Raw genomic sequence first — 13,716 nt, forward strand, 5'->3', positions numbered from 1 at the left:
ATGGTGGAAATCATACAGCATATGTTGGATTCTTTCTCAATTTTTGGGGGGAAGGAAGAAGGTGAAAAGAAAGAGCTTGGATCCAGATGATCCATAAAAACATGTAGATCATAAAGTAAAGCAGGCAGTGAAGTTCTATAGTTTGTTTAGTCACTCCAGCTGCTGAGAATGATTAAGCAGCATGCACTGGTACACTGTTGGTAGATGATAAGCCTAGATCACATAAATTCCTGACTTATCTGGCTACCTGAGCTTGCTCAGCATGAGGCAGGTCTTCCTTTCGATTGGTTGTTCTTGGTTGTCTTATTTTTCTTTTCCTTACGGCATTTTTAAAAGTAAGCATGATAGCATTTTTATGAAGTGCATCTTCTGAGAAATGACACATTGTGTAAAATGAACTATCATGTGATATACATCACATAAGCTACTGAACTTTCAAATAAAGCAAGCCTTTGTAACAAGTAGAGTTATATGATGTTCTACAGAAGCCATTTTTTGTAGTAAAATTTGTTTTGTGTGCTGTCATTCAATAATTGAACTGTGTCTACACAACCATTTTGGGTTTCACATTGCAGACTTGAAGTGGACAGAGAAAGAAGTTCCTGTTCCCCCCCCCCCTGTTTTTTATTGTTTCTTTATTACACAGTACATAATGCAAATTGCACAATCCACATTTCATAATATGCTTTTCTCCCCTCTCCCCCCTCCCACAAACAGCATTTGAGGGAAATACATTCCAATCAAGTTAACAATCATTTTTGGAGATGTGAAAAATATCATTAATTATATTTTTTACTTCTTCATACCCCATTTTACCTGTTTTGTTTTTACATGCCGTACTCTTTAATGCATTAAAAAAAATAGCTGGAGAGGTTGTACTTTCTACCTGTTTTACTTCAGAATTTTGACCATTCTTAAGCACTACAGTGCAGAAGGGTAGCTAATTGTAACTGATTTTGGGACCAGTTTTCTATCCATGAAGCCTTGCTGGGGTCACAAAGATTGCCATTAATGCTTCAAACAAAAGTAATGGATGGAAGTTCACTTTTGGTTTGAATTTATTTATTTTTAATGTTAAACTTTTAAGGCCCACAAAAACAGCATTTGGGGGAATAAGTAAAGCCCCAAGGCCACACTTCACTCTTTCATGAAGTTTTGTCCAAAGTTTGCATGTACAGTCTGCCCTTGGCATACGTGCCCTCTCCATACGTGGATTCCAGTTTACGCGGACAGTGAGAGGCGAGGGACAAAATGGTGCCTGTACTGGAGATGCGTGTGTGTCGTTATGTGTGGTAGCATGCCGCCATTCAATTAAATGGGACTCCGGCATACGTGAAATTTTCCTTACATGGGGGTGAGGGTATCCTCACAGAGCCTCACAGAGAAGTCTTGCCAAAAAGAAAAAGAAAAAGTGATTTTCAGTATATTTGCACTATGAATTGTTGGGTCATGAAAATTTCTAAGGGAAGCATGTTCCATATAGTGGATGCCACTGTGCTAAATGATCCACTCCAGAAAATTACAGAATGGATTTCAGGAGTATGGTAGACACGTTGCTTGATAGAAAGCTCTTTAGATTATTTCAAGGTTGAATTGGTCTATAGGAGAGAAGTTGATCTCTGTGATAACTAAGTCCCAAATTATTTGTCTCTAATCTCACACTATTCAGTATCAGTGCCTTTTCCTTGGTTTCAGAGTCCAGATCATCCTACAACAGTTGCAGGAGCATGACTATGTGCCTACTTCATCAGTACACAGAGGTGTAGCCTTACTCCCCTATACATGTGATCCAGCACTGGACACAAAGTTGGGTCCTGCCCCCAGAAGAAAGAGAAAAGATAGATCTTGCCTCCACACAGACATAATACTATTTGCTGTTCTTGAGGAGGCAATGATAGACTGCATAGAGAGTGTCTCATGACCAAGTGGGTACTGGTGACCATTGTAGCAGTTTCACTTTCAATTAATGAAAGAAATAGTAAAAGAATACAACCCTATTTAGAACCCAGGCCTGGTGGCTCCCCTCAACCCTGCTAAGGAGAAGGGCACTGTGTATTTGATACATGAGATCCTCACAGACACCGACTTTCATGGCACTATAGCCCAGAGATTATGGTCAGCCTAAGAAGAGCAGTACAGCATAAACCAGCCAGTGCAGAGGGGAATCCTTCTGTTGTGGAAGCTTTTTTTTACACATACTACATGGTCAAGAAGATTACATGAGATTACATTCATTCAGGCAGGAAGCAAGCTGCCTACTAACAGAACCCAAATTAGAATCCTTATCAGTGCAGCACATGCTGGGAGAATTCAGTTACAAAGCAAATAAAACAGGCTGGCTAAGCAGACAGACCATCAGCCAGGGAGAGCAGACTCTGAGTCAGTGGCCATTGGAGACCAATGCAGACAGATGGGACACCATTGAAAGACCCCAACTGATCATAAACTGGCAAAGTTCTTCTAAGTTCATATTGGACGAACATCCCCACCAACATAGGGTTGCCATCCCGGGGGACCTCAAAACTGGGGAAAAATGTAGGACAAGGCTTAAAATGTAGGACATTTTTAAAAAATTTCCTGGCCAGGAAATTAACCCAAAAAAAGGTCCTACATTTTTAAACCTTCTCCAAGGCCTCGCTGGGCCTGGGAGACAGCCTCTCCCAAGCCCCTCGAGGACTCTAGGGCCCCGCTGGGGCCTGGGAGACTTTGTAGGCAAGAGGTGCACCATGTTAAGAACTGCATTAAGCACACTTAGGCTGCTGCACACTGCTTTCACTCTCATCACTCCATCCTATGGAATCCTGGGATTTGTAGTTTGTTGTGGTGCCAGGGCTGGGCTTTGAAATCTCAGACATAAGAGAGGCAAAAGGCTTGGGCTGCATCTACACTGGAGAAATCATCTGGTTTGAGACCACTTTAACTGCCTCAGCTGAATGCTATGGAATTCTGGGAATGGTGGTCTGTTCCAGCACCACAGCAGAATGGCAGTTAAACCCCTGGAAAGCTATCTGACCAAGGTGACCAATGCTCTCACCCCAAAATGTAGGGCATCCAAGCAAAAAAAATGTAGGACATGGCCAAAAATAAAAGCTAAAAACACCCATGTAATTATAAATCCATGCTTCTTAGCCATGATCCAAATGGAGGACATGTCCTGGAAAAGGAGGAGGATGCCTGGTCACCTTGTCTCTAATCCAAAATGCACTGCAGAAATAAAACAATGCTGGACTGAAATGCCCAGAGTTTCTCACCAAAGCTGCATCCACACTGAGGAAAGAATCCAGTTTGAGACTGCTCAGTGCTGGGGAATCCTGGGAATTGTAGTCTATTGTGGCACCAGAGCTCTCTGACAGAGAAGGCCAAATGCCTCAGACACCAGAATTCCAGAGCATTGAGCTTTGGCAGTTAAAGGGGTCTCAAAGTGCGGGGGTGGGGGGGGGGAGAGAAAAGCCTGGGAGTGTGAATGAGCTTGGCTGTGGGGCTACTCTGAGAGGAGGAGGAGGAGGAGGCGGAGGGAGGGAGGGAGCTAAGGGAGTGCCAGGACCATCCGGAGTAGCCTCCTCTCTTCCACCGCAGCCCCCAGGCAACGCCTCCTCTCCTCTGTGGATTATTCAGGCTCCTTTTGTCAAAAGAGCTCTGGTGCCACAAGAAACTACACTTCCCAGAATCCTATAGCACTGAGCCATGGATGTTTAAGGGGGGAGTCAAACTATTTCTGCAGCCTTTGCTACCGCAAAGCCCTTCCTATTTACAAGCAAGGCAAAAGCTCTTCCTTTACCAAGCCATTGAAAACCAACCCAAGCGGAGGGCTGATTGCTTCTTTCCCATTGGTCAGCTTCGGGAGAAATTTGCATATTACAAGTAAAGGGGTTTAGGGCCTCAAAACGAATCCTGTGATAAAGAATTACAAGAATACTGACGTGGTTTACATTTAAAAGATGAGGCAATTAAACTCCCAGTGAAACAGGAACGATTGATGGCCTTTTTTTCTTTGCTCACTGTAACCTGAAAAGTAAGGCTTCCTGAGGGTATATATACCAAGTGGGCTCACTTGGTATATAATAGCTCTGAGTGGCAGATGTTTTAAAGAGCTGCTCTCTAGGCTACGCCAGTGCGCCAGGTGGGGAGAGTGGCGCACAGCCGCGCGCGGAGGAGCGGACCCCAAACCGGGAACAAGGCGTGGGGGGCCCCCCAAAAGCGTGATTGTCACGGGGGCCGCCGGGTTATGGCATCCCTACACCAACAGAACTGTACATACATTTGAAGATAGGTACATCCTAGCCACACCACTACTGGGACATACTCCCTTAAGGTCAGAGGGCAAAGAATTATAGCAGTTCTAAGAACATCTTACTGTCTCAGGATAGTATGGTTCTTGGAAAGCAGAGCCATGTCAGTCAGAAAATCCTGGGCACTTAAGATCTTCATAATCAAGGCAGTCCCACCCCAGCCTAATTACAACTTAATGCCTGATTCTTGAGTGGCCAAATCTAACCCCCTGGCAAGATATGTAGATAGGCACAATGTTTGCCTCCCACACAAACTCAGCTAATAGAATCTGTGAGGTCATTTGGAGAATGTTTGAACATATAGAAGAGATTTAACCTAAATCAGATTAACTTCAAAGGAATCATCTTCTTCATTCAAGTTGGCCTGCAACCAAATATACTGAAAAAACAGATATCAGAATCTCCACCATAATTCCAGGGGTCACCTACACCCCACCTTCACACTGTGACATCAAGAGAATGTTGAGAAAAGCCTTTTCCCTCATCTGCCACAGTCTCTAGGTGTCTCATATGGAATCCCCAGAAGGTACTGAAAACCTGTAATAAACTATAAATACTATGCTGAACATAGTAGTGCTCAAATTATTATCATGGAAGGTGTTCCTGATACCACTGATATCATCATACAGGTAATCTAAACTGAATGCCATTTGATTTGGAAGGAACTCTGCCTGTGTCTTCCATCAGGAGCCAGTGGTCTTTTGAAGAGATTGACATTAATAATCAGTATAAATGTCATGGTTTCATAGGACTCATGAATTCTATCCTCCTCCTTCCTTCAACTTAGCCGATGGCAGGAAAAGGAACAGCATATCATAGGCATGAAAGCATAGCCGCACTATATATTAAGCATAATGAAGCATTATGTCAGACAATCAGTTCATATCATTCTGGCCCAACACTGGCCAGATGGAAAGCCAGCATCTTCACATGCTCTGAAGCCTCTATTTTTGCTGTTGTGGCAGAAGTAATACTGGCTCATTCCATCAACAACAAGGTCAGCCTGGCACCATCCCATCTCGAATATATACTAGCAAGGTTGCAGCATGGTCCATTCTTCCTTCACCATTACAGATTACAGTTTGCTGCTTCTTCCAAAGCATGATTCAAGACCTTTCCAACAAGTTGTTCCTTGATAAAGCAAAACAAAGCAAAACCCACCCAGCAGATGAGAAATGCTTCTTATTTATCCTCTGCAGAAGAGTAGCCAAGCGCACCTTCATCATGCCTGACCTCAAGGGTCCCTCCCTCCAGCTTCCATCTCTCTCTGTTCTGCCACTGAAGGAAAAGAACAGTAGCAAGGCCCCTTCCTTAGGTTTTCTAGCTGCCACTGTTCTAGCCACTGAAGGAAAAGAACAACCAAGCACCTCCATCATGATGGATTTAGCTGCTCTTCTCCTCATCCGTTTGTCTTCTCTAGTTTAGATTGTAAGCCTGAGGGCAAGAGCCACTGATTTAACTATCTGTATGCCACATTCAGACAACAGTAAGATCACCTTTGTTTATTTGCCTAAAGGGAAGGGTACAGTTGCATCAAATATATAAATGTAAGGATATTTCCCAGCACTATGACAATAACACAACCCACAGCCTCATTCTGTTTAGGTGGAAAATGAAAATGAAATGTCAGATTATTTTTTGGTTGTGTGCACCTCCAACAATATGTTATGATTGATATAGAAATGAAACATACTTGGTTTATAATATTGTACCTTTGAAATTTTAAGTTTATGCAATTCCAGATACATATTGAAGTTGCTTAACTTTTTCATTCAGATATCTGATTTGTTGTTTTCATTTAATTGAAAGCACGTAAATGAATGGGATGGTATTATGTACACATATACACAAAGAAATTAGCAACCTGATGGAAAAAAGTACATTATCTCTTATTTTAGTTTATCTTAGAAGTTGTAATGAATTCTGCTTAATTTAGCAGAGGTAGTTTCCCTTTTGCATGACTAATCCTCTAGCGCTGAAATACATATTGTTATTCGTTTTGAATTTTTTAACCAGACCATGGCTCTGAGAGGTTGCAAGGCAGAATATTTGCATCCATGTTTGTTTGTTTGTTTGTTTTTAGATTTTGCAATTTAAAACTCTGTTTTAAAAGGGGTTTCATTGTTGAGTTTGGGTTAAGGACAGCAAGGGAGGGTGAAATACTGTAGAAAGCAATACTGAATGGAGTCTGCTAGTGGAGAGGCATTTGTGATAACTTGTTTTGTTTCCATATTTGTGTTTTATCTTCAATATAATTAGGCGTGCGAGAGGCAACAGATAGCACCGGAGCTGAGATTAGTGACGGATAACGAGCCTCATGAAGTGAGTTTTGAGGGATTTAAAGGAGAGGGAGGGCTCTTGCACACAGGAAGCAGAAGCTGAGGAGGACCCATGAAAACCTGATGGGGCGAGAAGCAGCAGAAGAGGTGTCAATAGCTGGAAAATGAGAGCTGTGAGAGAGGTGGGGCAGAACTGTGTAGATCCTCCGAAGGTGAGAGCAAGCAGTTCAATACTGATTTGGGTGAGCTGTGGATGGATAATGTTTCAGGTAGAGGTAATGCTTCAGGTGAGAATGAAAGCTTTTTTTTGTACTGGACAAAAATCTATTATGTGGAACTGAGGGAGGTTGTTGATACTATATATAGGAATAGAGGAACCTAGGAAGTAGTGAAGTCTTACTCTGTTTCGCCTTCCTACTTGTGTGGGTGAAAGATATGAAATGTTTCTCTAGCAGAATTGCTTTAAGGAATATATTTGCACAATGGAATATATAGCTGCTGAGGATTTAGATTTAGTTCTTGCTGTTGCTATATGTAGCTCATACATTTGCTAGTACTTTGCCTCAGGGTAGCAATTTTCAGACACTCTGTAGCCTTTATCGTTTGTAAATAGTCAAACATAGTATCTCTTGGCTAGCTGTTTCAATTATTCTAGAAGTGTGGAATGATGAAAGTCCAGAATGGGAAAAAACAATACCTGATTTTTAATGAGAGCCTAGTGGTTATGATATGATAATCAATTTGTTGTTAACTGCCCTCAGGCTGACTTTGACCTCTAATGTCCCTGTGAATTAGCCATCTCCAAGGCACTCTATCCTCAACAACTCTGGTCAATTTCTGCAGACTTTGAGCCATGTTTGCTTTGATTGAGTTTATCCATCTGGTGGATAGATTGAATCGTATCCATTGTCTTCCTCTCTTTCTATTGCCCTTTATCTTTCCTAGCTTTATTGTATTTTCTAGCAAGTCATACCTTCTCATGATATGGCCAAAATATGGCAACCTCAGTTTAGTCATCTTGGGTTCTAAGGAAAGTTCAGATCTTGTACCCATTTGTTTGCCATTTTAGCCATCCACAGTACTCACACAACTCTCTTCCAGCACCACAACTCAAATGAATTGATTTTATTTCTATCAGCTTTCTTCAGTGTCAGACCCTCACATTCTTATATACTGATGGGAAATATGATGGTGTGAACAATGCTCGTTTTAGTATTCAGTTATACAGTATATCTTTGCACTTTAGGAATGTGGCACCTGCATATCTTAGGTTGTTCCTTCCTCCAATCTTAACTCCTCCTTCCTCTGAATCATAGTCGGGTCACAGACCGCCAAAATATAGCGTGGTGGCAGCGATTCTAGGGTTAGGGGGCGCGCACCATTCAGACACTCCCTAACCCTAGTATGTCCTCCGTATGTCAAAATGACGGCACCTTGTCTACATGGGCGTTACCATTTTGATGTGACGGCCGCACTGCGTCCAAATGGCGCAGCGCAGCTGTGACATGCTGGCTCCACTACAGGGTGCTTGTGGTGCCCTTTCAGGGGCACCGAAAGGAGCTCCAAAACGGAGCGCCTTTTGTCACGTGTATCGCTGGCACGGGCTTTATACAGCCACGCAGCCATATGGGAGCATATGAAGCCCCAAGGACACCCCTTTCCAGGCATGAAGCCCCAAGGACACCCCTTTCCAGGCCGCGGGGAAGCAGTGTTTTGCCACTTCCCCAAGGCCTCGAAAAGTGGCGTATTGGAGCCTCCAGGGCTCCCGCTGTGGCCACTCAGGCGGGGAAAGGGGCGGGTGCAGGCCACCCCAAAAGGGTGGTCTGTATCCCGCCATAGCCTGCTTTTTGTATAGTATTTTCTGCATATAAGTTGAACAAATAGGATGATAAGACTCATTCTCGTCTTACTCCCTTTCCAGTTGGGAGCCTCTCCCTTTCCTGAACCCAACCTACATGTGGAATATCAGTGGCAATATTAATTTTGAGTGAATTTGGACAAAGAACTTCAGCTTTGTAAACAAAAAGATGCTATCTGGCAAATATGCCCAAAGTAGTTAAAATACCAAGTTATCAGGAGATCAAGTTCAGTTGATCAGATTGTCCAAGATTTGTAAATATTTTTGTCAGAAAGGGTGAAAACTTGCACATGTTGAATTGAAATTAGTTCCTCAAATCTGGTTTGTAATTTCTTGTCTTTTGTAACATGAACACTCACTCTTTGGGGGGGGGCAGTATTGTGTGTTCATTCTCCATTTTGCTTGTTTTATGTATTATGGTGTTTGGTACATACACACAAACAATTTAATATACAGATGGCAAACACTTGATTGTAAAGATTTAAGTATCAGAGGATTGCCTTGAAATCTCGTACAAGCCATTTGGCCTCTCTAACACAGGTTTTAGGAGCTTTGGAGCAAAATGAAAAGACACTTTATTTTTAATTTCAGCTTTATATATGCAGGAGAACCATATATACAGGGGGAGTGAGCAGATGAAAAAACACTTTATTTTTAAATATAGCTTTATATATGCAGGAGAACCATATATGCAAGTAAAGTGACTTCATAATTAGAACTGGGACAAGAGCTGACTTCTAGGTACAATAGGTGAGGTGGGGTGGAAATTTTTTCACAAACTTTTCAGCTGGTAAATTTTTTGCTGAAAATTTGTTTTATGTATCGTATATGTGTGTGTAACTTCATATGTTAATGATACTGTAGTGGCTGTTACTCTGAGCAGTATATATGTATACAGTCATTATAAGTGTATGGTTCTAAAATGAATGCATTAACACAATTTTTTTTAAAAAAATTCAGTAGTAAAGATTTTGCATTTTAGTTATCATAAACGTAATCCTCATTTAGTTGTCTTTTATTACAGACACACTTTATCCTTAAACTTATTAGTTAGTAAAAAAGGCTTTAAAGGTTAATTCTGATGGGGTGGCTAGGTAAGGAGGTAGTCATTAGATAGTTTTATTGAAACATCACTTCTTCATAAGAGTAACCTGAATACTAATTTATTTCAGGTTGCACGGCTGTTTTATGTACAAAATAGGAGCAAAATTTGGTCCTGATTGATCCTAAGCCATTGGGGAATATTCTCATTCAAAAATTTCTGGAAAGATCCAAGTCGTCTACAGACTGGGTAGTGTTAGGCTTTGATAGTAAACTGCCTATCAAAAATACAGTACATCTTGTAGAAAAATAGTAGTCATTATTTACTTTAGGATGGGAAATATGCCCAGCATGGCTTAGTAGTTTCTGTGTTGGACTATGACTCTGTGGATAAGGGTTCATTTCTTGCTCAGCCATGAAACCCGCTGAATGTCCTTGGGCAAGTCAGCCTCAGAGGAAGACAATGGCAAACCTCCCCTGAACAAATCTTGCCAAGCAAATCCCATGATAGATTTGTTTTAGGGTCGTCATAAGTCAGAAATGATTTGAAAGCACACAGCAACAACCTTAAAGTCCTTTGGAGCTTGCTAAGCCCCATTGTTCACATACCAAATACTAACAATATATTTAGAAGAATTGTGTTCAGAATGTACCATTTATGTTCATAAAGATGCAAATAAAGCAAATCAAGTGTGGTACTATAGCTTTCAAAGCAGTAGCTGTGTTAGACCCTTGTAGTTTAAAGAGGAGATTGGAAGAGGAGGAGAGAAAAGAAAAAAAAATGTGGCAGTACCTTTAAGACTACGTAACTGGTTTTTATTTTTGCGTGGTTTTTTTTAATATAAATCCATTACTTCAGGCATTCCATCCAAAGAAGAGGGTTTAGATACATGAAAGCTCTTGTGAAAATAAAACCATTTAAATGGGCTGCCACATCTTTATTTAATTCCTCCTCCCTTCCTCCAAATCAAGAGTGGTTGAATGATGTATTTCACACAGTGGTAATAGGCAGAATTGTTTTTCTTATGTTTTTGATGTAATCCTATAGATGCACAATGTGGTTGTGGCAAAAAAAAATGTTCTACACAGCAACTGTACACATTGACTGTATCTCAGTGTCTTTATGACAAATGTGGAGGTTTGAAAAAGCTTTGGAGAAAACAATGGCCTTTTGTACATTTTAACATTTGGATGATTTGACATAAACATATCAGACAGCTCTATCATAGCAGCTCTGAATCATGTACAGTGGTCCCTTCCCTTACACGGGGGATCCGTTTCGGACCCCCTCACAAGGGAAATTCTGCATATGCTTGACCCCCATTAAAGACAATGGGACTCGTGCCTGTAGCGCTACGCAATATATCGCACCCGCACTGTAATAACCCACGTCAGAGAGCTGATTAAAATAGGCTGTCATGAATCTTCACTGTGCTGGCCATATAGGGAGGTGGCCATTCAGTACTTTTAAATCAAATAGTCATTTCACAAAATGGGTAGTCACATAAGGATTTCTTCACCTGCATATCACAGAATAATTCATTCCGTTTTGAAATAGTCTTAAATTAGCTCCCAGTGAATATCTGATTCACCTGTAATGAATACAGGTACCAAGTACTTATCTCATTGCATATGCTTTCTCTGTTTTAAAGTGAGTAGCTGTCTTATTTTCTCAGTGTACTGTTTAAAGGCACATTTTATTCCTTTGAGGCATTATTTTTATAGGTATATCCTTCTAGATATGGTTTATGGAATAAATATATTTTGTATAGCACAGTATGAATACAGGCAAGGTACAAGGTGTTGGTTCTATCCTTTAAAGCCCTTCATGGCTCGGGCCCTGACTACTTGCGGGAGCGCCTACTTTCATACAATCCAACCCACACACTTTGGTCCTCTGGGAAGAATCTGCTACAACCTAAGAAGACCAGACTTTCACCGGTGATCCAGAATACCTTCTAATCAGCCGCTCCCAGGCTCTGGAACAACCTGCTGGAGGAGATATGCCATATTACCACCTTGGAAGCCTTTTAAAAGGCTATTAAGACAGATCCCTTCCGGCAGGCCTTTCCAGACTAGGCTAGATCCATTAGACTTACCTCCTCCTCTATTGATACTGATATCAAAATTGATTGGTACCGCTCCCCCCCCCTTTCTAGAGGAAGACTCATTTCTAGCGCTAATCTGCCGGAAATTTTAGTGTATTCATATTGGACAGTTTTAAATTTTTTGATGTTTAATCTTTTTTTAGGGGTTGATAATTGTTTTTATGATGGGGGAGGGTTGGGGTTTGTGGGTTTTTAAATTGTAATTTTTAAGTGTTGTTTTAATTATACTGTTGGAATCCGCCTTGATTCCTTCGTGAAAAAGCAGAATACAAATTATTATTATTATTACTTAAGTGTTATGAACTTCTTTAAAAAAATAAGAGAGTAGGATAATGGCAAGATCCATGGGTATCTCCAGCCCAAATAGGCATATACCCTGCTTATTAAGAGAGTTTTGATGCTCTGTCAGGAAAGCTTGGAATTGGTGTATCTACTCATTTATGTGCCTGATGCAATTTTATTCTTAAAAGGTGGTTGTAAATTGAACATTACTTTTGATTGCAACCCCGTTAAGACCTTGTCTTGGTGTTGTGGGAGTTTATGAGTCCATATAAGTTGAGACTATATCTTTGCAGGCCCATACAAAAGGCCAATCCAATCCTGGATTCTGCCTTAAAGATTTTCAGATTTGTGTAGTAGATGTGTTATTGCAGAGAATTTGCATTGCATTATCTGCTCTGGACATTTTCTGTCAGAGTTGCATTTTCAAGTTGCATTTTCTGCCTGCAACTTGATGTTGTAGTGGCTTTTTTAGCAGTCTCACTTGACTCTTCTTTGAGAGAGAAACTAGCCAGAGGACCAACACATTTTTTCCCTTGATTGAATTCTAGCTGCATAGGCAAGACAAGGCAATAGAATTACCAGAAACTTAGTTATTCAGTAGTTTTTATCATATTTACAAGTTGCTTAAAAACAAGGTGGGTAATAGTAATAGTCTCACTTGGCATAAGGCATCCTTCTGCTTGGCAGTTTGTGCCAAATCTCAGTTCTTCTTCTGATTGTGAAAAGGGCAAATGATCAAATTATTAAACTTCATCTGTGAAAGTTGTTGCAGGAGCAACCTCTGTTACTCATTTTTCGATTCTTCTGTGCAAGGACATGCACACTTGCCATTTTTATGTACTTTTCCATGATTGTTTTAAGTGTGATTATTCTCTAAGTACCAATTTGCATGAGCAACAGAAAGCCACTGAAAGTAACAATTTATAAAATGTTACATGAAAATTTTTCCCTTCCAAGAGCTTTCTTCAGAAGAGTTTTTCTTGTATGTGGATTTTATTTTGATCTAATTTATTTCCTTGATTTTTTTCTCTCTTTATGTAGGACTGGATAGCTTTGGTCAAAGCTGCAGCAGTGGCAGCTGCCAAAAACAAAGCAGGAGTTAAACCACGGACCAGTGCAAACAGCAATAAAGACAAAGAGGAGAGAAAATGGCTTAAAGTACCTTCAAGGAAGGAAGAAACATCAACCTCAACAATTGTCCAGGAAGTTCAGAAGAAGGAAGAGCAGTCTACATCCAGTGAGACATTTGGTAGAACAAATTTTTATGCTTCTCAAAAATGTGATGTGTAACCAATATGCTAACATGTGTAAGTGATTTTTCAAGAGCAGTTTGTATTTGTGAAGCAACATTTGTGGATGTAAGAACTTAATCACTTCAGATGGATAACTTCTCAACAGGATGTTATGTTGGATAAGACTGGTTGTATAGAAATAAGTTAGTGTCTACAGTATATGGTTTGCTTTCAGACATGTATTTGCAATATTTCTTCTTTTACAAATACAGGATTCCCTCTAGTGGACGTCCCAAAGATTGCCTTTGCACAGGCAGAGAATGCATTAGCACACAAGAGGAAAAATAACCTAGGAAACTCATTTCAGGCAAAGAGGGCTCGTCTTAACAAGATCACTGGTAAGCTCTCATTTGAGAGTGCTGTTGGGATTGCTTTTATGGTGGTTGATTTTGCATATCCATCTTTCTGCCATAAGGTGCTCTTTGCTGTTTTGTATGTGTGGGCATCAGTTCTTTGCATTTAGATTATTGTTGAAGAATTGGGAAAACATACTTTTGATTATTTTGCCTTATTTACACTAGATCAGAAAGAATAAGGGGCTTGCCCTGGCACTTGGAGGACTGCAGC

The 13,716-nt window shown here is 40.7% G+C and overlaps 1 protein-coding gene across 4 annotated transcripts in view; it reads left to right on the forward strand.

The window, feature by feature from the left end:
• PHF20L1 (PHD finger protein 20 like 1) overlaps positions 1-13,716 on the forward strand; it is a 64,127-nt gene that overhangs the window by 16,668 nt on the left and 33,743 nt on the right. For 3 of the 4 annotated variants that reach the window (XM_042461950.1, XM_042461952.1, XM_042461953.1), the window contains exons 6-8: positions 6,549-6,611; positions 12,899-13,106; positions 13,362-13,487. In XM_042461950.1, coding sequence (XP_042317884.1) covers positions 6,549-6,611; positions 12,899-13,106; positions 13,362-13,487 — 397 coding nt within the window. The remainder of the gene's footprint in view (positions 1-6,548; positions 6,612-12,898; positions 13,107-13,361; positions 13,488-13,716) is intronic. The other variant, XM_042461951.1, reaches the window with a different exon arrangement.

The sequence above is a fragment of the Sceloporus undulatus genome, chromosome 4 (assembly GCF_019175285.1).
Source record: "Sceloporus undulatus isolate JIND9_A2432 ecotype Alabama chromosome 4, SceUnd_v1.1, whole genome shotgun sequence".
Classification (NCBI taxonomy): Eukaryota; Metazoa; Chordata; class Lepidosauria; order Squamata; family Phrynosomatidae; genus Sceloporus; species Sceloporus undulatus.